Below are 20,104 nucleotides of genomic sequence, written 5' to 3' on the forward strand. Positions count from 1 at the left end.
ATATTGGATATAATAGAAATTGTATTGGTTTTAATGGAAACTTCACATTTGTCTCTTTTTGTACTCTGTTGAGTTCTATTATTTGGCTTTTATCTGGTTGATGGAAACAAAAAGAACACCATTAAGTGATTCACTACTTGAATAAAGCCCAAAGCCCACCGCATAAAGACAATAATAGCTTTAATGGTAAATGTTTCATAATGTCATTTGTAATGCCAATTTGTATTATATATTTTTTTGGCAGGGATGTCAGTAGGACTTAATTCTCTAGTAATTGGCAGATACTATGGTTACACCGGTAAATTTATGGTACAAGTCCCTACAAATGTGAAACAAATGGGTGGCTAGAGATACTTTGTGAAACAAAATTCTAGATCATATTCGTTTTATTTTGTGATTACATACCATGGATTACACAGGCTAAATATGTCAATGTATATTTTATATATACATGTATATATATTTGAGTAAAGCCCTCTCCCCTTTTTTATCAATGTTTCTAGAATCTAAAGTTTAAGTGATATGCTGCTTGATTGTAAACACCATGACTAACAATAAGTGCCATTAATCCACCCAGCCTCCTTTTGACAGCCACAGATGTGTTAAAACAGAGAACAAAACAGACTAATAATAATTTTACACAATATCTTTCATATGCATACATTAATATTTGGTATTCTTTGGCAAACCAGCAAGAATACACTTTCTCAGGTATGCAACAACAGCTGTTTCAGAGAGAATCGCCAGTATTTTTATCTCATATAATGCTTAGCAATCTACTATATTAAAGTCTGATTGCCATTTTGATGTTTCCAGTCTTGACACATCTATTCAGAATGAATGCATAAATATGCTTTTTTGTGAATCCCGAAGTAGAAGCATTCTGGCTGGAAGTTGTTTTTCTCCTCGACGTTCTTATAGCGGCTGACGGCATGAACCACGGTGTTGGGTAGAGAGTCGCACAGATTCTGAGCAACAGACACCATGTTACCCTTCATCTTCTGTGACTCAATCTGATCTAGCAGCTGGTTCTTGTTGATCGGTTTTGGGTCTGCACTGAAAGACACCACAACTCTGATGTCGTTCGTGGTGAGAAGATCGAAAAAGTTGCCACCTCCACCTTTTCCTTGGTACTTTTTGCCAGCGAGCCAATTCCAGAAGAACAGTCCACCTTGCTTGAACACCCTAACAGACCAAGAGACCCAGTCGTATTTCTTGTCAAGGATTTCCAGTATAAATGACGTGAACTCTGGGTCGACAGAGCCCTTCCGCTCCACAAGTTCCCTCTCCACATCCATCTTAGCCTGCTGGGGGAAATTTTCGATGCATTCGTCCACCGCGGCCTTCATGCGCTGTTCCACCTCCTCCATACGACCCTGCCATTTCTTGACCATAGCCTCGCCCACTGCTCCATCCTTCAGGGCAGCGTGACCCATGACTGCGATAATTCCCACAACAAACAGCTTCTTTAGCCTGGCACAGAACTCCTCCATTGCTCTTCTGCTCCGCTGCTCTGTGCTCAACACCGTGTCCAGCATGGGATCACCAGACATATTCTCTCCGAGTACCGCGTTATACAAGGCATCAATGTTCAGATCTGCATCCGTGTTCTCGTAGTGGCTAAGAAACTTCTCCTTCTTTTTCTCCTTGAACTTGGGCTTAGCATTGACAAAGTCTTGAAACTTCTCGTACTGGCTGATCATTTGCGCCTCGCTGTCAAAGTTCTGCTTGTTCATGGATGTCCGCTGCAGCTCCAAAGCAATTTTGTCGATTTCATCTTGGATGCCTTCGAGTTTCTGGTTGATCCTTTCAAACTGCTCGGTGATGTATTTGGCCTCTTTACCGTCTGGGTTGCTGAGGAGCTCGGCCGAGGCCACAAACACAGCCTCCAGTATGGGGTGTAATTGTCCCACGGTGGCTGCTAAAACCTCACAACTTTGCCCCATAATTTCCACTCCTTTCTCGATCTTGCTCTGGTTTTCCAGAACCCATTCTTCCACCCGATTCATTCTGACCCAAAGGAGAGAATCCTTCCTATCCTGTCTGTAACAGATCGAGGCAGATATATTATAAACTGGAAGCCACAAGATAAAAATCAATACCAAAATCAATGCAGCCTTTTCTAAGGGTCATATTTGTTTTCTTTAAATGGGACCTTTACAGCTACCTGAGATGAATCGAACAGCTGGACCACAGGGGAAAAATATCATTTTTGGACATGTTTGTACATGGACATTTGTACATGTTTTCCATTGACTTGAGCCATCTTGTTCGGGCATGTTATGAACCACATAACACCCCGCCCGCAAAGTCTCGGCAAATGATACAACAATAAAGTCAGATCAGTGGGATCAGGTGTCTGCTAAGTAAGAATTAAAAGCAAACACTCTAATGTCTACAATGATTCAAAGAACACATTAAAATGTAATGAGTACACAGCCATTGTGAACCGGAGAGAATAATTTATCATTTAAACCCCATCTGTGTAGCAAGGCAGATGTTTTCAGGAGGGGTTCCTGGAAAAATATATTTGAACGCTCTGGCTGTTTAAGTATTTCAGGACGTTTCTGGGCACTTTGATTACACAAGGGAGATGATCTCACACTCATATCTAATTTCCCAAGACTCAATATACAGAAAAAAAGGCACACCCAGATCTGAGAAAATCTGTAACAAATACACTTGTTCTGCAGTGAAAGCATTATTGCCAGCAAAGAGTAAAATTACTTTTTATAAATAAGAAGACAACAAATTCGAGATTTAACAATAGATTTGATACATTTTAGTCATATGTCCATTATCAACAATCTTGAATGTAATAATTTATCACATAAGGATTTTGTAGATTAGGAATTGTATTTGTCATTTATGACTCAACAATACATCTTTAAGACATTTTGATTTTACAGGAAATAGTAGCAAATTCAGTAATACTTACTGAACAACACAACGATCCTGATTGTTTCAAGTCCTCCTTTGTAAGAGTAAATACGATGGTTTTAAAAAGAAAAATCCAGGATTTTTCAGATTTAAAAAATCTGTACTCTGTACTTAATAAAAAATAAATTCAAGCTAGTAATATATGCAACACTGTGCATTTGATGGTTCCAGTTTGAGAATAAAATAACCTAACAACTGAAAAAGAGGAAGGGAAACAACCAACTGTTCTGTTTAAGCTCAAAGCCACATCCCTTATTTGTAATCCAGTGTATTTAAATGCAGCTCAGAGATCCACGAATGCCAATATTGACTCAAGCGCAACATCCTGCTATAAAACGATTCCCGAAAAAGTGTCCCCAACAAATGTTCATCAAAAAATGTATAGAAGACTGTCCAACCTTATCTATTATTATTATCTTTGCAAAAAACACTTTGCCTGGGTCCTATGAAGTTTTTTTTATTGAGACATTTTATTTGTAAAATAGAAAACAAAAAAAGCTACAAAGAGAACAAATGTATGCAAGTATATAGAGAAAAAAAGTCTTACCGTTAGAAGTATACAGAGGTATTTTCTTGATGTTTCAACACAGTCCAACAGTGCCTGAAATCACCAGCTTCTCAGGGTCCACATGTATATATAGACTTTCCCCTGCGGCCCTCCCACTTTGGATTAACTCCGTCCCCTGCCAGCATTCCTCAGAGCCCACTCGGAGAGATGAGGGACAGGCATGAATGCAGATAACATCCTGTAAACATTTACGCACTTTAATTATTGATATGATAAGTGTTTAAAACCAGCAACACTTACCCAAAAAGTATTTTAGCAAACACAAATAAATTAATTTACTCATAATTTGCCAATTTCATATGCAAAGTTGTTTTCCTTTTAGGTCATTCGGCAGCACTTGTCGAATTGAAATTTGTATGAATACTGGCCGTGGGGGGACGGTCATTTCCGTCACAGTGCTTTACATCGCAGAGAAAGACTCCTCTGTTTGTGCATCCCCAGCATGGCAGGCAGTCAAATGAGCTCCTTTTCCCTCGGCAATCGCTGTGACACGCTGGCATGCAATGACTCGTCTGAGGAGGAACAGTGGGGGCTTGTCATGGACTACACAGACTGTGGTCCAGGTGAGCAAATACCTTAGCATTCTTCTTTATCTCACTGTTACATCTCACACAATGCAAATCAGTAGGGTTTCAAACAAATGTGCTCAAAATAGCATAACAATGTGGAACATGTTCATCAGTAAACAGGGTGTTTCCATTCACAACACTCATGCGACCATCTAGCAACACACTGAGAACTACTTGGGAAATCCCGACATAGCCCTAGCAACATCCAACAGCACCCTATGTAGCCTATTGTGGTACCATTTCATTTAAATTTACAGAAAAGTAAAAAAAATAATAGTTTGTTTTTGTGCATGTATAAGATAATACACATCTTGTTGTATTGTCGCAATGCATTAGGAAAAACACAAACTTTAAAGATGCTGTGTGTCTAGCATGCTTAGAATAGTAATGCATACTTCAGTTTGTGAAGTGCATCACTATGGGTGCACACACAGTATACTCAGCAACAAGAGGTCACTTCAGTTCTAAATGAGGACAGGAGACAAAATATGACATTATAAGAAGTCTGATATGTTTGTAAGGTAATTTTTACGAATCTCTGCTAGTAAGTTAGACAGTAAACGTGCTGTGATTTTTTTCAAGCGCTGGCAGGTAGCTTGGGGAGGTCTATGGGAATACATTTGTGTGGGAATTAGCTTTAGGCCTTGTTGAAATGATTCAGACAGGTTTGTCCTCTTAACCGAAATGAACGCCGATTTAGGTGGGCCTTACCTGGAATGACATCACTTCTAACGTGCATTTGGCACGATGTTGCAGTGGTGTAAGGTCAAACGCACACCTTATACCAAAAAACAACAATCTTTAAATAACAACAAGCGTCAACAAGCAACTTTTGACACGAGAGCATCGTTACGTTTGACGAACGAGGAAATGTTGCGTTTTTGCTTTTTGTTTAACGTTACGTGGCTAAAATGTATGGCAACTGATTATTGGTGCACATTAATATTAGATATTAACTAATAAAATATCTTAATCATGAACCATATTTACGATAGTTACACGAATCATATGAAAACACGGTTACAACACTTTTAGTAAATAAATCCATGGTTCATTTTCGTAAAGGGTTGTTATTAGAAGTCCGAACAATAACACTGAAATATATCGTTATATTACCGGAAAAGTTGTTTTTCACTTTATCCTAGAACTCCAATAACTGTCTGTCAACGTGTTAGCAAACCACACGGAACGCCCACTCTGCATGGCTGCATAGCAACGTACTGAGTTGATGCGTGAACACGTATGTGGCATATTCGACCGTTCACGACGCGTCCGCCATCTTGGAACGGCCGATATTTCAGTTGCTGTCGTCACTAACAGTAAAAATCAATGTGTTTTCTTTAGGTTCCGCAACATTGCGCAGCCTCTGATTGTGAAAACAACCGAGATGTAAGTTCTTGAAGAAATAGGAAATCTTTCACGTGTGGAAATGTTTTAAATTGTGTTTTTATATGTATAAGTCAGTATTTTTTAAACATGTCGAGTGCTCACACACTGTTCCAATATGGCGGATGGCTATAGTGGCCCTTAGAAACAGCCATTAATTAACCGTATATGTGTATATATATATATATATATATATATATATATATATATATATATATATATATATATATACATATATGTATACGTATATACATATATACATATATGTATACGTATATACATATATACATATATATATATATACATATATATATATATATATATCTACTCGTAGCGGCTAATTTTGCGCAGGCAGAAACTGTAAAATATAGTTGGATTTACTGCAGTTAAACCCCATTATAGTCTAACCATGGTAAAAATACATAAGTTAATCAATAAATAAAAAGCTTAGTGCACATTAACTGTAAGAAAACCATGGTTTATTTTTTATGAGGGAAATGTCAGTCAAAGTTCTGTGCATGGTTCATTTCCTCATTTAACTCGCTGTGTCATTGCACATCTGCTTCCGGATCACAGAGGTTAAGTGCACTGTGTAGAAATGTCGTTTTGATAAAGGCTGTTGTAATGACAGATCAGAATATCTGTTTCCTTTTTGGCCTGCTTAATAAATAAAAAAAATAAAAATGATGTAATTTAACCTTTGCATGAGATTGTCAACATGTGTCGGTTGGTGAGTTTGTTTAGCCATGTACTGTAATGTCTGGATTCAAGTATATCTGTATTAATTGCAGTCAGGTCTCGCTCTGACCTTTAAAAACCTCAACCTTCGTGTCCGATGTAAATGGAAAATGTGATTACGACCCAGACAGTGATGAAAGCTAAAGGTCACCTCATTTCACTTCTTTTATTCATGCACGATTGTGTTTTGTGAAGGCTCATAAAGTGAATTTATGATCCGTTGTCATTTAACCTTCTAATGAGTTTGTCATATCATTTCGGTTGTCCTCAGTCCATGCACCACACACGGAATTTAAAATGAGGAGTCTCAGCAGGTGCACATTCTCTTTGCTATGTGATTACATTCAAAGTTTGTCCGAAGGACATTTTTTCTCATCAGTTTTGTTTGGGTTCCATTGCAGATCAGGGTCACTTTGCTGATAACATGATGTTCCACCAAGAGCTACGACATATCAAGAATGACATTTAGACTATGAGCAGTGCTGCCACTGAGAGATAAGGAATAAAGGAAAGGCTTTCTGGTTATTGACGGTTTTCTGAAGAACAGCCGTTTAGTTTCATTTCAATTATTCGGAAGAAACTTCAGGTTATACTACTTAATAAGGTTAAATATAATAATAACAGGTCCATCAGGTCTTTACCTGTTTTCCTACCTTGATTGAATGCAGCATCAGTGCTAAAAAACAACCACCTACCCACACACACACGCACGCACGCACGCACACACACACACACACACACACACACACACACTTATTGCTCCCCGAACTCTTTGTAAGTGGCTTTGGATAAAAGCGTCTGATAAAATACTAAATGTAAATGTAAATATACATATATGAGGCTATAATGCACAATTGCTATGGGAAAAAGCACTATTGGAAAATAACCCTGAACTTTATTGTTGTCAGATATTTTACTGGAACAATGGAATAAATCAGAATGTTAGGAAAAAAACATTAAAATACCAAAAAGCAGTGTAATCCTAAAATACTAAACAACCTGTATAATCCTAAACAACACAATACTTTGTATAATTTTCTTGAGCTTCATTTAACACATTTTACCATTTTAAAATATATAATACATAATACTTAGTGCAGAAATGCATGATTTATTTTTTCTGTACAGTTTTAAGTTACCTGTGATATATATCTTTTTATATGCATTAAAATAATTATTACCGTTAGGTCAACAGTCTTCTTTCCGAGAAAAATTATCAACTCATCTTTCAATTTTATTTAAACTCAGACTTCTAGGAAGCCTTATAATTGTCTCAAGTATTTAAGCTGGATCCTGTTTTACAACTTTGGGTTTAACTAAGTACATAAGCATAATTATTTGTCATGTTACACAATCAAATAATTAATAACTAATTAGCAAGTACTCATTATGCAAACTGTTTTCCTGTTGAAAGCACATGATGTAATGTTGATGTCGGGTGCTTTTGTAGACCCACCAGATGGCGCTAGTTAACAGATCAATCAGTTCCAGGATTAAAATAATTACGTTTATGATGGCACATTTATTCAACTGAAAATAATTTGAATATTACTATTCTGTTAAACCATTAACTACATAAGTGTTTTGAATATTTTATATATGTATTTCAGTGGGCTTTCTGCAAGCCATGGCCTATGTCTGTTTTCAGTTACACTATATATTCATGTACACAAATTCACCATAAACTACTTTCTTATTAACATGCATATTGGTTGTATATTAATATGCATAAAGCACATATTAATTCCTTATTCAGCATTGCCTTATTCTACATACCCAATTTTTTTAAAGCAGTACTTAGGGGTATATTGAGGCAAAAGTCTTAGTTAATAAATGATGAGAATTGGTCCCTATTCTAAAGTGTGACCTTTTTTTCGATACCTGATAATTAAGAAATCATGTCTAAAAACGGTCTACTTCATATCATCACTCCTTTACGATGTCCATACTTTGGCTAAATTCACAGTGTTTATAAAATTGAGACACTAGAAAGGAAATCCGTCATTTCCTGCCAGAGCAGAACGAATGTTATGGGAACAAATGGAGTAGATGGCAGGTGGAGGAGAGGCAGATAAACTGACAGTGTGATGTACACCGGTGCCGAGGAGACACGCACACTGTTTAAAGTAAACAGAGCAGAGGAGCTGAGCTTATCACAACACAAGAGAAAACATTGAGATGGAGAGAGATTCCAGAGTGCCGACGTGTCCTTAGATACAGACGGTTAAAGACAGATAGATTTCAGATTGCAATTATTTGAGCATTTACATGCTCGTGTGATAAAGAGAGAAATACATCCATACCCATATCCTTACCCGGCTCCATAATCATAAGATTGAGATAAATATTCAGAAAATTTTCATTAACGGTATAAATGCTGCCAGTGGGTGAGCTGGTGTGTCACAGTACAAATGTTTCAATGCTGTTTATCAAATCAGGCCACTTAAAGGCAGAAGAGCGGTCGATTGTCCACTCTGATGAAAAGGTAATGTCATTAGTTCAGCCTGTGATTGGCAGATCCAGCCAGAGTGAGGTATCATAGGATTGATCATCTGCCCTTGGCACTATAAGGCTGGGCTTAAAAAACAACTACTGGTTTATTAAATATTGATACTGACTTTCCAAATATGCTGACTTTTATAGTTTTATTCTCTATAAATAAAGTTAATGTCATGTCAGAGTACAATATTCTTTTTTTTTTTCAAATCAATTTCAAAATGTGTTAACAGATTAAATAGCAGTGGCGTTGTTTAGTTAAGTTCTTGTCCACCACTTGTCTTTTAACATCCTTTTGTTAAAACATTACATTAATAGTATAGGAAAATACATAAGTGATTTTCCAACAACTTCTGTACTCATTCAAGTAATGTGTTGTTAGCGCCCCCTGTCAGCAAATGTATGGAACAACTTTTAGACTAATGATAAATGAATTTTCCACAAGAAGTCAAGATTAATGGTGGAATTGTATACATTTGTTATTTTCCGTTATAGTCAGATTTAAGGTTTGGTCACTTATAAATTGTTATCAGAGATAGAAGCCATATGGGTCGATAATGTTCCTGCTAAATATTTGTTTTCATTCAATCTCTAAAACATTTGAAATAATTCAGGAGTCCCACTCATCTTTAATATTTAGCATAAGCTCCTTGTACTTTCAGATACAGTAAATGTATTTTAACTGATTGCAGTGGATTGTTTAAGTTTGTATAGAGCTTTGATGTGTGCTAACCGATTGTATATAATTGCAGATTATTTTTACATCTCACCGCTTCGTCAGACAGAATGTGCAAGATTTGGACCCATGCACTATTAAAGCCACTGTATTTCACAGACTGTTGCTATTTCAAAGCATTTAAAACCTTTTCTTTTGTGTTTTTGCCCACTTTAGTTACTTTTTAACAAAAGCAACATGCATGCATCTCACGAAAACAACAGATTTTGACAGATATAAAAGTTTGTATGTAAACTCAGTATACTCCTGAATATAATATTGTATAATGTTTTATGAAAAAATATAAAGGGATTTCATATACATTAGGTTTGAGTCTCAGGAGTGACAAACCAGACTTTAAACTAGAAGGTCTATTATGCAGTAAATAGAGGGAATGTATAAACTCTTAGAAGTCCAAATCAAGTTTAGGCTTCATTTAAATATCTATACTATTTTGGTAAATTGTGGTGCAGGTGTTTTCCCAGTCAGTAAGAAATAAAGGATAGGCCTATAAATAAATACATTCTTCTGCTATGAAAGTGCCAAAATTGGTAAAAAAATCTATAATATATATATATATATATATATATATATATATATAAACATGCATGCACAGAGAAAGAGAAATTTTTACAATCTGGTATGTATTTGTAAAGCTGTTGCACTTTAATACAATATACATGTGAGATGAGTGATTATACTACTGTATGAATCTTCTCGTGCGATCTTCATACAGTACTTTACCATTTTGAAGTTTAAAATATTTTTAAAAAGTTTAAAAAGTTTAAAACAACCCATGTTTTGATTACATGGGTTGTGCAGAACATGCTGAAATATATCACATCCATTTACCCATCACCTCCTGCAATTTGTCCGTCTTCACCTTCCACGCCATTTCCCGATCTTTCAGGTCATCATTCTTGAAGCCATAATAGGTCATCATAGTGGTGTAGCCAATGGTGAATAGGTAGGCGAGATAAGTGCAGAGGTCTTTCATGACTTGCTTGTCACCCTGTGCATACTCCAAATACACTTCTAGAACAGGCCGACCGAAGAGCTTACGTACCCCCACCACACCCTCATAAAGGTTGTTCATGTTTTCGTCATCTTTGTTTCTCTCGTAAACTTCTATGAATTCATCCTTCATGCGCTCTGACTTTGCCTCCACCATCTCCTTATATGTGCGGAACTGGTTTTTAAGGTTCTTTTCGATCTCATCATACAGTTTGTCCACCGCACTTTTCTTGATTTCCAGCAGAATTTGATGGTTGTCCACTGATATTTTCTCCACCTTTTGGTTCATGAGTTCAAATTCACGATTGAGGTCCTCCATTAAATCCTGCCCTTCCACATGTTGCAGCATCACCTTGATGAAAGGGCTAGCCACATTAAAGATGGGAATAAACCCCCCGACTACTGATGAAAGTTTGTCCACAATTTGTAGAGCTATCTTTATGACTTTCTTCACCTCTTGGTCAGCCATGATGTCTGTAGAAAGATGAATCAGTGATAATACTGACCTGAAGAAAAAATGAAACTTATAATTTACAATTTGTAGACAGTAATAAAAAATGGGCTTTCAATGGTTTCAAATATTTTGTAAGAAGAACAAACGGTAGACAAGACTATCCTAGATACTGCTAACCATGTATAACTTTTCAGAAAATTTTTAGATAATATTCATTCACGCTAAGATGGAAAAGACATAGGCCTGCTGCAAGAGGAAAGTTAATTTAAGATGAGAGCTCTTTCATATCTCTACAATTTTTTAACTTTTGCTTAAATCACTTGCATCTTAAATATTTCTCTTCGGAAAAGACCCCAAAAATGTCACAAATGTCTCTGTTAGAGTTTCAGAAGAGATCTCAACATTATCACATCAGTATGAACTCAAGTATTTGTCATCAGATTTACCCACATCCAGATCATTTAACCTTTTAAATACTTCATCTACATTCATTTTAGACTTCCATACTCTTCTTGTATTTTAACAATTGTATCATTTGTTTGAGTTAGAGGGACAGTTCACCGGCAAATGACAATTCTGTCATGAATGACTCAACCCTAAATTGTCCCAAACCTTTATAAATGTCTTTGTTCTTTTGAACACAAAGTAAGATATTTGGAAGAATTTTAGCTAAAAAACTTCCACTATGGTAGTCAATGGTGCCGCAGAAATCTCAGTTGTTAACATTGTTAAAAATATGTTTCCCTGCGTTCAACCAGACAAAGAAACATATACAGGTTTGTAACAACTTGATATTGTTTAATTCATGATAGAATTTAAATTTTGGGGGGAACTATCTCTTTAGGTCTTAGGTGATACCTAAATGAAACACAACCGAGAACTTCCTTACGTCTCCTTTTGGTTTGCACAACACCGGCATTGAAGCATTTTCCCTTGACAGCTGAGAAAGAATCAAACAGTTTACACCAAACACCTCTAAAGTCAAACCTACTTATGACAATCTAACATTCAGAGTATGAGTAATGTTCCTCCTGTTCACATTGGTCCAGAGCTTAGCTTCAATGTCAGTGATGCTTTGACCCCATTTGTCTTTGACTTCCTTGTGGTCTTCTGTTACCGAGGTGTAGGCTATGAGCACCATAAGACCGATGAAAGGTGCACCTGTCCTCCATCACTCTTCTGTTTCTATTAGAGTGGCCTTGCAAATAGAGATCCAGTACCAATGATTAAACACATCTAAACTCAAATTCTGCTCACATACATCTCACAGGTCTTGATAAAATCATTTATTTAGGTCAGACTCTCCACCACACGGATAATTGATTCACTTCTCATATTTGCCAAAAGTTTTCTTGATATTATTGATGCGGATCTGAAGGATCTGCTTGGTCTTCCTATCCTTCCAGCCTTTCATGGATCGAAATATATGTTACAGAATGCATGTTCAGTAAAAATGGAGTAAGCTTACCTGTGTCTGTAGTTGTTCTGTTCCTAATGGTACTGCTGCTGAACAAACAGCCACCATTTAACTGTTCGCTCTGAGAAACAAGTCCCTCCCTCTCTGCCATTCAAATGCTGATTTCTTTCTATAGCTGTTTACAATTTTGCATTGTTGCAAATCACTTTTACAGAAATGTTTTCATTTCGCACAAACAGTTCACACAAACGAAAAAACTGACAAATTTGCTCTTTCATAGGTCAGAGTAGTATAATCATATACTATGTGTCAAAATGTTGATTGATTTATGACCCTCCTGTCAAAGGTCTGTCAACATGTCACTCAAATGGTTCTTTTATGGCCTGTCAATCTTACTGACATTTATGTTTTATGGCTGTTGGGGATCCTATGGCCCCCACCTTCCTACAGTGGTAGCCCCCTCACCATTTCAACCTGGTTGCTATTCTACTAGGGTACATGTTGTGAAAAGTCGTATGCTTTTGTAAACTAGAGAGAGATAGAGATCATGTAAAATGTGTGATTGTGACATAGGTTTTGCAAAGAGTGATTTGGCCCAACTCTCTCCCAGGCATGTCATGTCATCCAGTTGATCAAGATAGTTTTGTTTTATGACTTTTTTATCTGTTAAAAGTGTGATTGTGACATAGGATTTGTAAGAGTGATTTTGTTTTTAGTTTTGTTTTATGGCTTTTAATCTGTTAGATGTGTGATTGTGACATAGGTTTTGTAAGAGTGATTTTGTTTTTAGTTTGTTTTATGGCTTTTAATCTGTTAAATGTGTGGTTGTGACATAGGTTTTGTAAACATTTATTTTGTTTTTATTTAGTTTTTTGGCTTTTTATCTGTTAGATGTGTGATTGTGACATAGTTTTTGTAAGAGTGATTTTGTTTTAGTTTGTTTTATGGCTTTTAATCTGTTAAATGTGTGGTTGTGACATAGATTTTGTAAACATTTATTTTGTTTTTTATTTTGTTTTATGGCTTTTTATCTGTTAGATGTGTGATTGTGACATAGGTTTTGTAAAGAGTGGTTTTAATAACTTCTAATAAATTTAAGTGTAAAGCCCGACAACTTTTGTATTAACTAAACTCAAATGTTAAAACAACAACTTAAGATATGTAACATGGTAACACAAAACCGTATATTCACCTTTCAAGTAATAAGATTACTTTCAAGTAATAAGGCTAAAACCTAGGGTAGCATCAAATCTTTTAAATGAAGAACTTTCTAAAAGCTGATACCAGAGCAAGTCTATCTTGGGAGATCTATATGTTGTTAAACATTTAAACCCCCCATTAACAGCGTTTCGCAAGACACATTGTCTGCATAAGTGGCCCATTCCCCTGCATGCTATAGGCATTTTTAAGTTTATTAGTAGTTTTTCATTTAAGTCTAGATTTTTACATTTAAAAGATGTTCTTATGTCTAACACACAATCCTGAAAAAAATTAGTCAGATCTGTCTGAAAAAAGAAGATTTTACACATATAGAAAATACGCATGAGTACAATTGTACAATGATTCCACCTAAATTAAAACCTATCAGAATATCTGAATGACTCTTTAATGAACATGACTTTAGTTTCACATGAATATTACTGGATTCAAAGATATGTTTCTGCATAACCATAAATCAATGATATGTCAATCACTCCTCACTTAAAGAAGACACACTTCTTAAGAAGGGCAGAAACCATATAAACCATAGAAACCAACTGACAAAGGACAATTTCACAATCACTGAGTCTTAATCTAGACATTCATTATTGCTTCATAACATTATATGACTTTATTTTCTATAATTGGAAGTAAATCAAGGTTACTGTAGAACATTAAACTCTGTGTCTCTTAAAAAAAACGAAAGGCAATTTTAGTTCAACTCAAACAAACACATTTAGTGAGGCAACAGGACAGACAGTAAAGAGACTTGGTTTGGTCTGAAACTAGTAAAACACATATGCTTGATGTGCCTTTAAATTCATAATAAAGTTAAAACCACTGGAACTAGAAATATCACAATTTTCTTAATAACATTCATGCAGGCATTTTATCAGAACTCATTAATGAATATCACTTTATTGGCAAAAAGTCATTGTCATGCTGTTCATTAATTGGAATAAACTTTTCTTTTCACCGCATGCTAGGGATTTTGAGTGACCCACTGAGACCCACAGTGTCTTAAACCATAATAATTCCTCCTCAGTACTTCAACACAATAAAGATGTGTTTGTTTCTGTCCTTAACAACGTTAAAGTTCAAACCATCCAGAACTAATCATTGCTATATTATCAAAATGTATTTGATCAAGATGACATCTTTATGAAGATGGCTCATTAATGAACACGATTTTAGTTTAGGTTATAACCAGATAAATATCTAGGTTTCTGCAGAACCTTAAACCGTGTGGGTTTATAATTTGCAGGTAAACTTTGTTAAAGGCTTATTTGAGAAGAAAGACCTATGACATGGACCACGTTTCCCATCTTACCCCGCTGCTGAAGACACAAGCATTTTTCCTGATTCATCAAGAGGGATGATGCCCCCCAGAGTTAATGTTTTTAATCGTTTAAATTATGGATGTTTCAGGCTCTGAATATCAGCATTGTACATATCTTACAATTTGTTAATATCTTCTTGGAATCAGGATTAAATACGTTATATTCATTTTCAACAAAACTACTATGTGTTATGTCAACCTCGGTCACAGAAAACATGTCCAGAATTGTTTGTGAGAGATCATCTTTAATCTGATGAAAATATCTGGATCTATTGACTAAAAATATGTAAAATAGGTGTTACAGAGACGATTAGGGAAGAGAAAAAGTTTGGCATTTTGAAAAAAGAATTGAAGACAAACAATAATTTTTATTTGGAATACCATGCATCAATGAATTTAACCTGTAAAGACTGCAAGACTACAAGAGCATTTGAAAGAATTTGTTTAGCTGTTGACAACTTTTCTATTTTCCTCCCTGTTTTTTTCAGAGTGAACAAAGACTTGGAAGTTTTCAAACTTTATAGAGTAGTACTGCTCATCAGAGAAGCTGCAGGAGAAGGCCAAATCTTTACAAGAGGTCTTGACTGTGTGAGCCACACAATGAGGGATCGTCGCAAAAATCTGTTCAGTCTTCATCGCCATTGAGGGCTTTTTATATATAGATGTACTCTGTTCCAAAACCAGAATAAGGGTCAGTATCAGGGCTTTATCAACGGGTTCGGGTGATGCACTACAGGAGATCACAACATTACATTTCTCATTTAACACCGACACCTGAAACTGATTATTTTCCATAAAACACTGGAAGTCTTTCTTGTCAGCGAACAGGCCTGTGGGAGAGTTAAAGACACAGACCATCCAGCACACCCAGTCAAACTTCTTTTATAAATGGTTCATCAACATGTCAACCAGTTGCTGGTTGTTTTTATCAGCATGCCCGCTCACACCTTCTCAGCTTGTATGGGAAAGCTGTTCATGCATTTTTCGATAGCCTCGTCTATTTTAGACTGGACCACTTTCACCTTCTTGCCCCACTCTTGACTTAAGGCCTCCTCTTCACCAATGCCTTCCATGGCTGCATATCCCAGTAAGGTGATCAAACCGATGCAAAACAGATTTTTCAGCCTAGCACAGAAATCCTCCAACGCCTTGCGGCTCTTACGCTCGTAATTTAGAACGGCCTCCAGCACGTTAATCCTGGTATCTCCTATCACAGCCTCATACAGAGTGTTAAGGCTGTCTTTTACACCCGTCCTCTTGAAGCTATCCATGAACATGCCCTTTCTGGCCTCTTTGGCCTCACCTTCGGCTTCGAAGATGTCCATAAATTTGCGAAAACTGTTGTTCAGGTTGTTCTCCACGGATGAGTAGACATCATCCATTTGGTTCTTCTTGATCTCATCTTTGATCTGCTGGATCTCTTCAGAAATGTCTGCAAGGCGATATTTTAACTTCTTCAACTGTTCCTTCATGAACTGGACTTTTTCACTTTCCTCGTTACCCATCGCCAGCTTCACACACTGAGCTAAAGTGCTGAAAATGGGGGAAAGATCTCCAGCGATGCTGTCTAGAACTTCAACACCCTGCACGATGGCGTCCACTATAAGATCCTGGTTCATCTTGTGAGAGATCGTAGGCAAAATATATCTGTGTAAACAATACAACATCATTAAAGATAAGACCCATACAACAGAGTTTTACTTCCAGTAGTGTCCTAACGTAATGAGATCAGAAATAAAGATCCGGGTATTAGATTCTAATGTATCAAGTTAATTTCATGAATGTGATGAAATTAAGTTTCTTACAAAGTTTTGTTGTTCTTTTAATCCCAGAGGAAAAAATGTAAATGATCAATTTAGGGATGATTTCCAAAAAATTGCAAAATGTTAAATGATAGACACACATATGACAATTGTGAAAATACATTAAGAGTAAGAAAGAACCAAATTAATGAAAATTGTAGAGGTAAAATAAACTGGTTTTGGGTAAATTTTTAAGAAATGATTGAGTTCATGTTAAGATTGCTAAAAAATTGCAGAATTCTCAGTTGGAGACATGTCTAATAGTGGCATTTGTGAGATGTGCAAAAGTTATCTATCCATTTAATCTCCTTGATTTCTAGGATAAATGATTAAGACATCAAAGACATCTGATCTTAGATTTTTCTGTTTTATAGGATTAAGTGAATTTGAGAAAAATCTAATTTATTGTAGATCACAGTTTCATTGTAAATGCAATATCTGAAATAAGAACCACAGCATTTTGCATACATTTAGGTTAATGTAGTACACGTTGTAAGGGGATTTTTTTATGCCTGTATGAACAAAAAACAACTTGATGCCAAGTGCATTCAAAAATAATGCTTTGACAAAATATATCCTTCAATATATTTTCTTTGGTGTTCAACAACAAAAGAAAATCCACTGTGGTAGTCAATGGTGCCCCAGAAATCTCAGTTGCTAACATTCTTCCAAATATATTTCTTTGTGTTCAACCAAACAAAGAAACAAACATATAAACAACTTGAGATTGTTTAATTCATGACTGAATTTTCCTTTTGGGGTGAACTATCTCTTTAGGTCTTAAGACTTAGGTGATACCTAAATAAAACACAACCGAGAACTTCCTTAAGTCTCCTGAACTATAAGTCACAATCTTTCCTTTGGGTTTGCACAACACCGGCATTGAAGCATTTTCCCTTGACAGCTCAGAAAGAATCAAACAGTTTACACCAAACACCTCTAAATTCAAACCTACTTATGACAATCTAACATTCAGATTATGAGTAATGTTCCTCCTGTTCACATTGGTCCAGAGCTTAGCTTCAATATCAGTGATGCTTTGACCCCATTTGTCTTTGACTTCCTCGTGGTCTTCTGTTACCGAGGTGTAGGCTATGAGCACCATAAGACCGATGAAAGGTGCACCTGTCCTCCATCACTCTTCTGTTTCTATTAGAGTGGCCTTGCAAATAGAGATCCAGTACCAATGATTAAACACATCTAAACTCAAATTCTGCTCACATACATCTCACAGGTCTTGATAAAATCCTTTATTTAAGTCAGACTCTCCACCACACGGATATTTGATTCACTTCTCATATTTGCCAAAAGTTTTCTTGATATTATTGATGCGGAGCTGAAGGGTCTGCTTGGTCTTCCTTGCCTTCCAGCCTTTCAGGGATCGAAATATATGTTACAGAATGCATGTTCAGTAAAAATGGAGTAAGCGTACCTGTGTCTGTAGTTGTTCTGTTCCTAATGGTACTGCGGCTGAACAAACAGCCACCATTTAACTGTTTGCTCTGAGAAACAGTCCCTCCTTCTTTGCCATTCAAATGCTGATTTGGTTCTATAGCTTTTTACAATTTTGCATTGTTGCAAATCACTTTTACAGAAAACTATTTTATTTTGCACAAACAGTTTAGACAAATGAAAAAACTGACAAATTTGCTCTTTCATAGGTCAGGAGATGGCTTTTAGTTGTCTTTTGATTAAGTAGATTTGGTTCAATTGGATGAGAATGGTTTGAGTTCATATTAAAATCTTAAACAATCACAACTTTTCATTTCAGACCTAATTGGCAAATCTGAGCTCAGTTTGTGACATTGTGGACATAAACTCTCATGAAGACATTTGTGAGATTGCTGGCTCTTTTTCTCAAGAGAAATATGTGAGATGCAACATACTCGAGTATTTACAATAATATACAAAATGTTTGTGATTTAATGTCAGAAGAACAGGTCAAAGGTGACGTTTGCAAAGAACCAAATCCTGAATGGTGAAAAAGTGGAGAAAACCTGGGCTCATCAGGGAAGGCCAGTTCTCCTCTAGCACATCATAACACCCGTGCAACTTGACAGAAGTTAAAAACTGTTTGTAAATGGAAACCAAACAAATGTGTGAAAAATTATACAGAAAGCAGTCCTTTATGCATATTATTCAAGACGTCCATCTCATGTTGTTTGCTGTGTCAAGTGCCGCATACAGTATTCATTGTTCTTTGATGTGGTGATGATGTTTAGTTTCTGGCTGAATGTATAAGGTCACGAATAAGGTCATGATCATGACACAATCCCATTGCTCTTCTGGTTGATGCAGGACAATTTATAAAATTTATAAAAATAAACTCAAAACTCTTAAACTAATCTCTTGTGTTGATCCCTGGTTTCAATCCAAAATAAAATAAACACTACCTTATTGATTTATCTCTGTTTCCTCATCCAAGATTACCTTATGAATCAATAAAGTATTTGACTTTCATTTCACATGAATTTCCTTGTAATCAAATTAAGCTTTCTGTGGAATCACAAACAGTATGTCTGTTTGTGATTCCACAACAAGGTTGTTAAATGCCTCTGTCACTGTTTTCTGTCGCCTGTTTATTAAATATTTGTTTAGCCAAGAGGAACTGACTCATGTCATGACAATTTCATATAATTAATCCAGACATTATTGCTTCATAACATTATATGACTTTTTCACATGAATATAATTGGAAGTAAATCAATGTTACTGAAGAACATTAAACTCTGTGTCTTTTTAAAAAATGAAAGGCAATCTTAGTTCAACTCAAACAAACACATTTAGTGAGGCAACAGGACAGACAGTAAAGAGACTTTGTTTGGTCTGAAACTAGCAAAACACACATGCTTGATGTGCCTTTAAATTCATAATAAAGTTAAAACCACTGGAACTAGAAATATCAAAATTTTCTTAACATTCATGCAGGCATTTTATCAGAACTAATGAATATAACTTTATTGGCAAAAAGTCATTGTCATGCTGTTCATTATTGGAATAAACGTTTTCTTTTCACCGCAACATGCAAAAACTGTTCCCCCTTGTCCCAATCCCTTTGGACTTCCCCCCATGGACTCAGGTGTTCCTCCCATGAACTTTGTTGTTCCCCCTCCCCCCCTCCCTTGTTTGTTATTTTTATTATGTCACCCCAACCCTTTTGTAATGTATTCTTGTCTGCCCCTGATCTTGTTTAGTATGTTTTGCCTTGTCTTGTCGTTGTCCCAGTCTGCCTTGTCTTGTCAGTCTACCCCTTGATGAACACCTGGAGGTGTTCATTTAAGGGGGGGCTTATGTCATGATTCCGCTATCATGTCATGTTTATTCTTGGTCTTACAGCGGAGTCATGGCATAGCCTTGGGTTTTGTGTGAGAAAGACATGGCTTTGTTTTGATTCTGACTTGCCATGTGCTTTCTCGTGTCTCGTCAGTGTTTCCCGACATCTCGTTTCCTCGTTAACCTTCCCTGA

General features: G+C 36.2%; 3 protein-coding genes across 8 annotated transcripts; all 3 read right to left on the reverse strand.

Annotated features, from left to right (window-relative positions):
* Positions 1 to 5: 5 nt before the first annotated feature.
* Positions 6 to 6,981, reverse strand: rpz5 (rapunzel 5). 6 transcript variants are annotated; one of them, XM_079470556.1, is made up of 4 exons: positions 6,855 to 6,981; positions 3,788 to 4,020; positions 3,488 to 3,686; positions 6 to 2,043 (listed from the first exon to the last, which is right to left on the reverse strand). In XM_079470556.1, the coding sequence occupies exon 4, from the start codon at positions 2,007 to 2,009 to the stop codon at positions 828 to 830; it is 1,182 nt and encodes a 393-aa protein (XP_079326682.1). In that variant the 5' UTR covers positions 2,010 to 2,043; positions 3,488 to 3,686; positions 3,788 to 4,020; positions 6,855 to 6,981; the 3' UTR covers positions 6 to 827. The 6 variants fall into 6 exon arrangements, with proteins under 6 accessions (XP_079326682.1, XP_079326681.1, XP_079326683.1 ...); XM_079470555.1 differs by lacking the exon at positions 6,855 to 6,981 and adding an exon at positions 5,194 to 5,311; XM_079470557.1 differs by lacking the exon at positions 3,788 to 4,020.
* Positions 6,982 to 10,044: 3,063 nt separating this feature from the next.
* Positions 10,045 to 12,373, reverse strand: LOC306902212 (protein rapunzel-like). The gene is made up of 2 exons (XM_079470597.1): positions 12,349 to 12,373; positions 10,045 to 10,900 (listed from the first exon to the last, which is right to left on the reverse strand). The coding sequence occupies exon 2, from the start codon at positions 10,893 to 10,895 to the stop codon at positions 10,251 to 10,253; it is 645 nt and encodes a 214-aa protein (XP_079326723.1). The 5' UTR covers positions 10,896 to 10,900; positions 12,349 to 12,373; the 3' UTR covers positions 10,045 to 10,250.
* Positions 12,374 to 13,888: 1,515 nt separating this feature from the next.
* On the reverse strand, positions 13,889 to 18,104 carry LOC306902115 (protein rapunzel-like). Its single transcript, XM_079470424.1, has 2 exons — positions 18,071 to 18,104; positions 13,889 to 16,483 (listed from the first exon to the last, which is right to left on the reverse strand). Exon 2 carries the CDS (start codon positions 16,453 to 16,455, stop codon positions 15,778 to 15,780), a length of 678 nt encoding a protein of 225 aa, XP_079326550.1. The 5' UTR covers positions 16,456 to 16,483; positions 18,071 to 18,104; the 3' UTR covers positions 13,889 to 15,777.
* Positions 18,105 to 20,104: the final 2,000 nt, after the last annotated feature.

This window comes from Barbatula barbatula (assembly GCF_947034865.1).
Source record: "Barbatula barbatula genome assembly, chromosome: 12".
Taxonomy (NCBI): domain Eukaryota; kingdom Metazoa; phylum Chordata; class Actinopteri; order Cypriniformes; family Nemacheilidae; genus Barbatula; species Barbatula barbatula.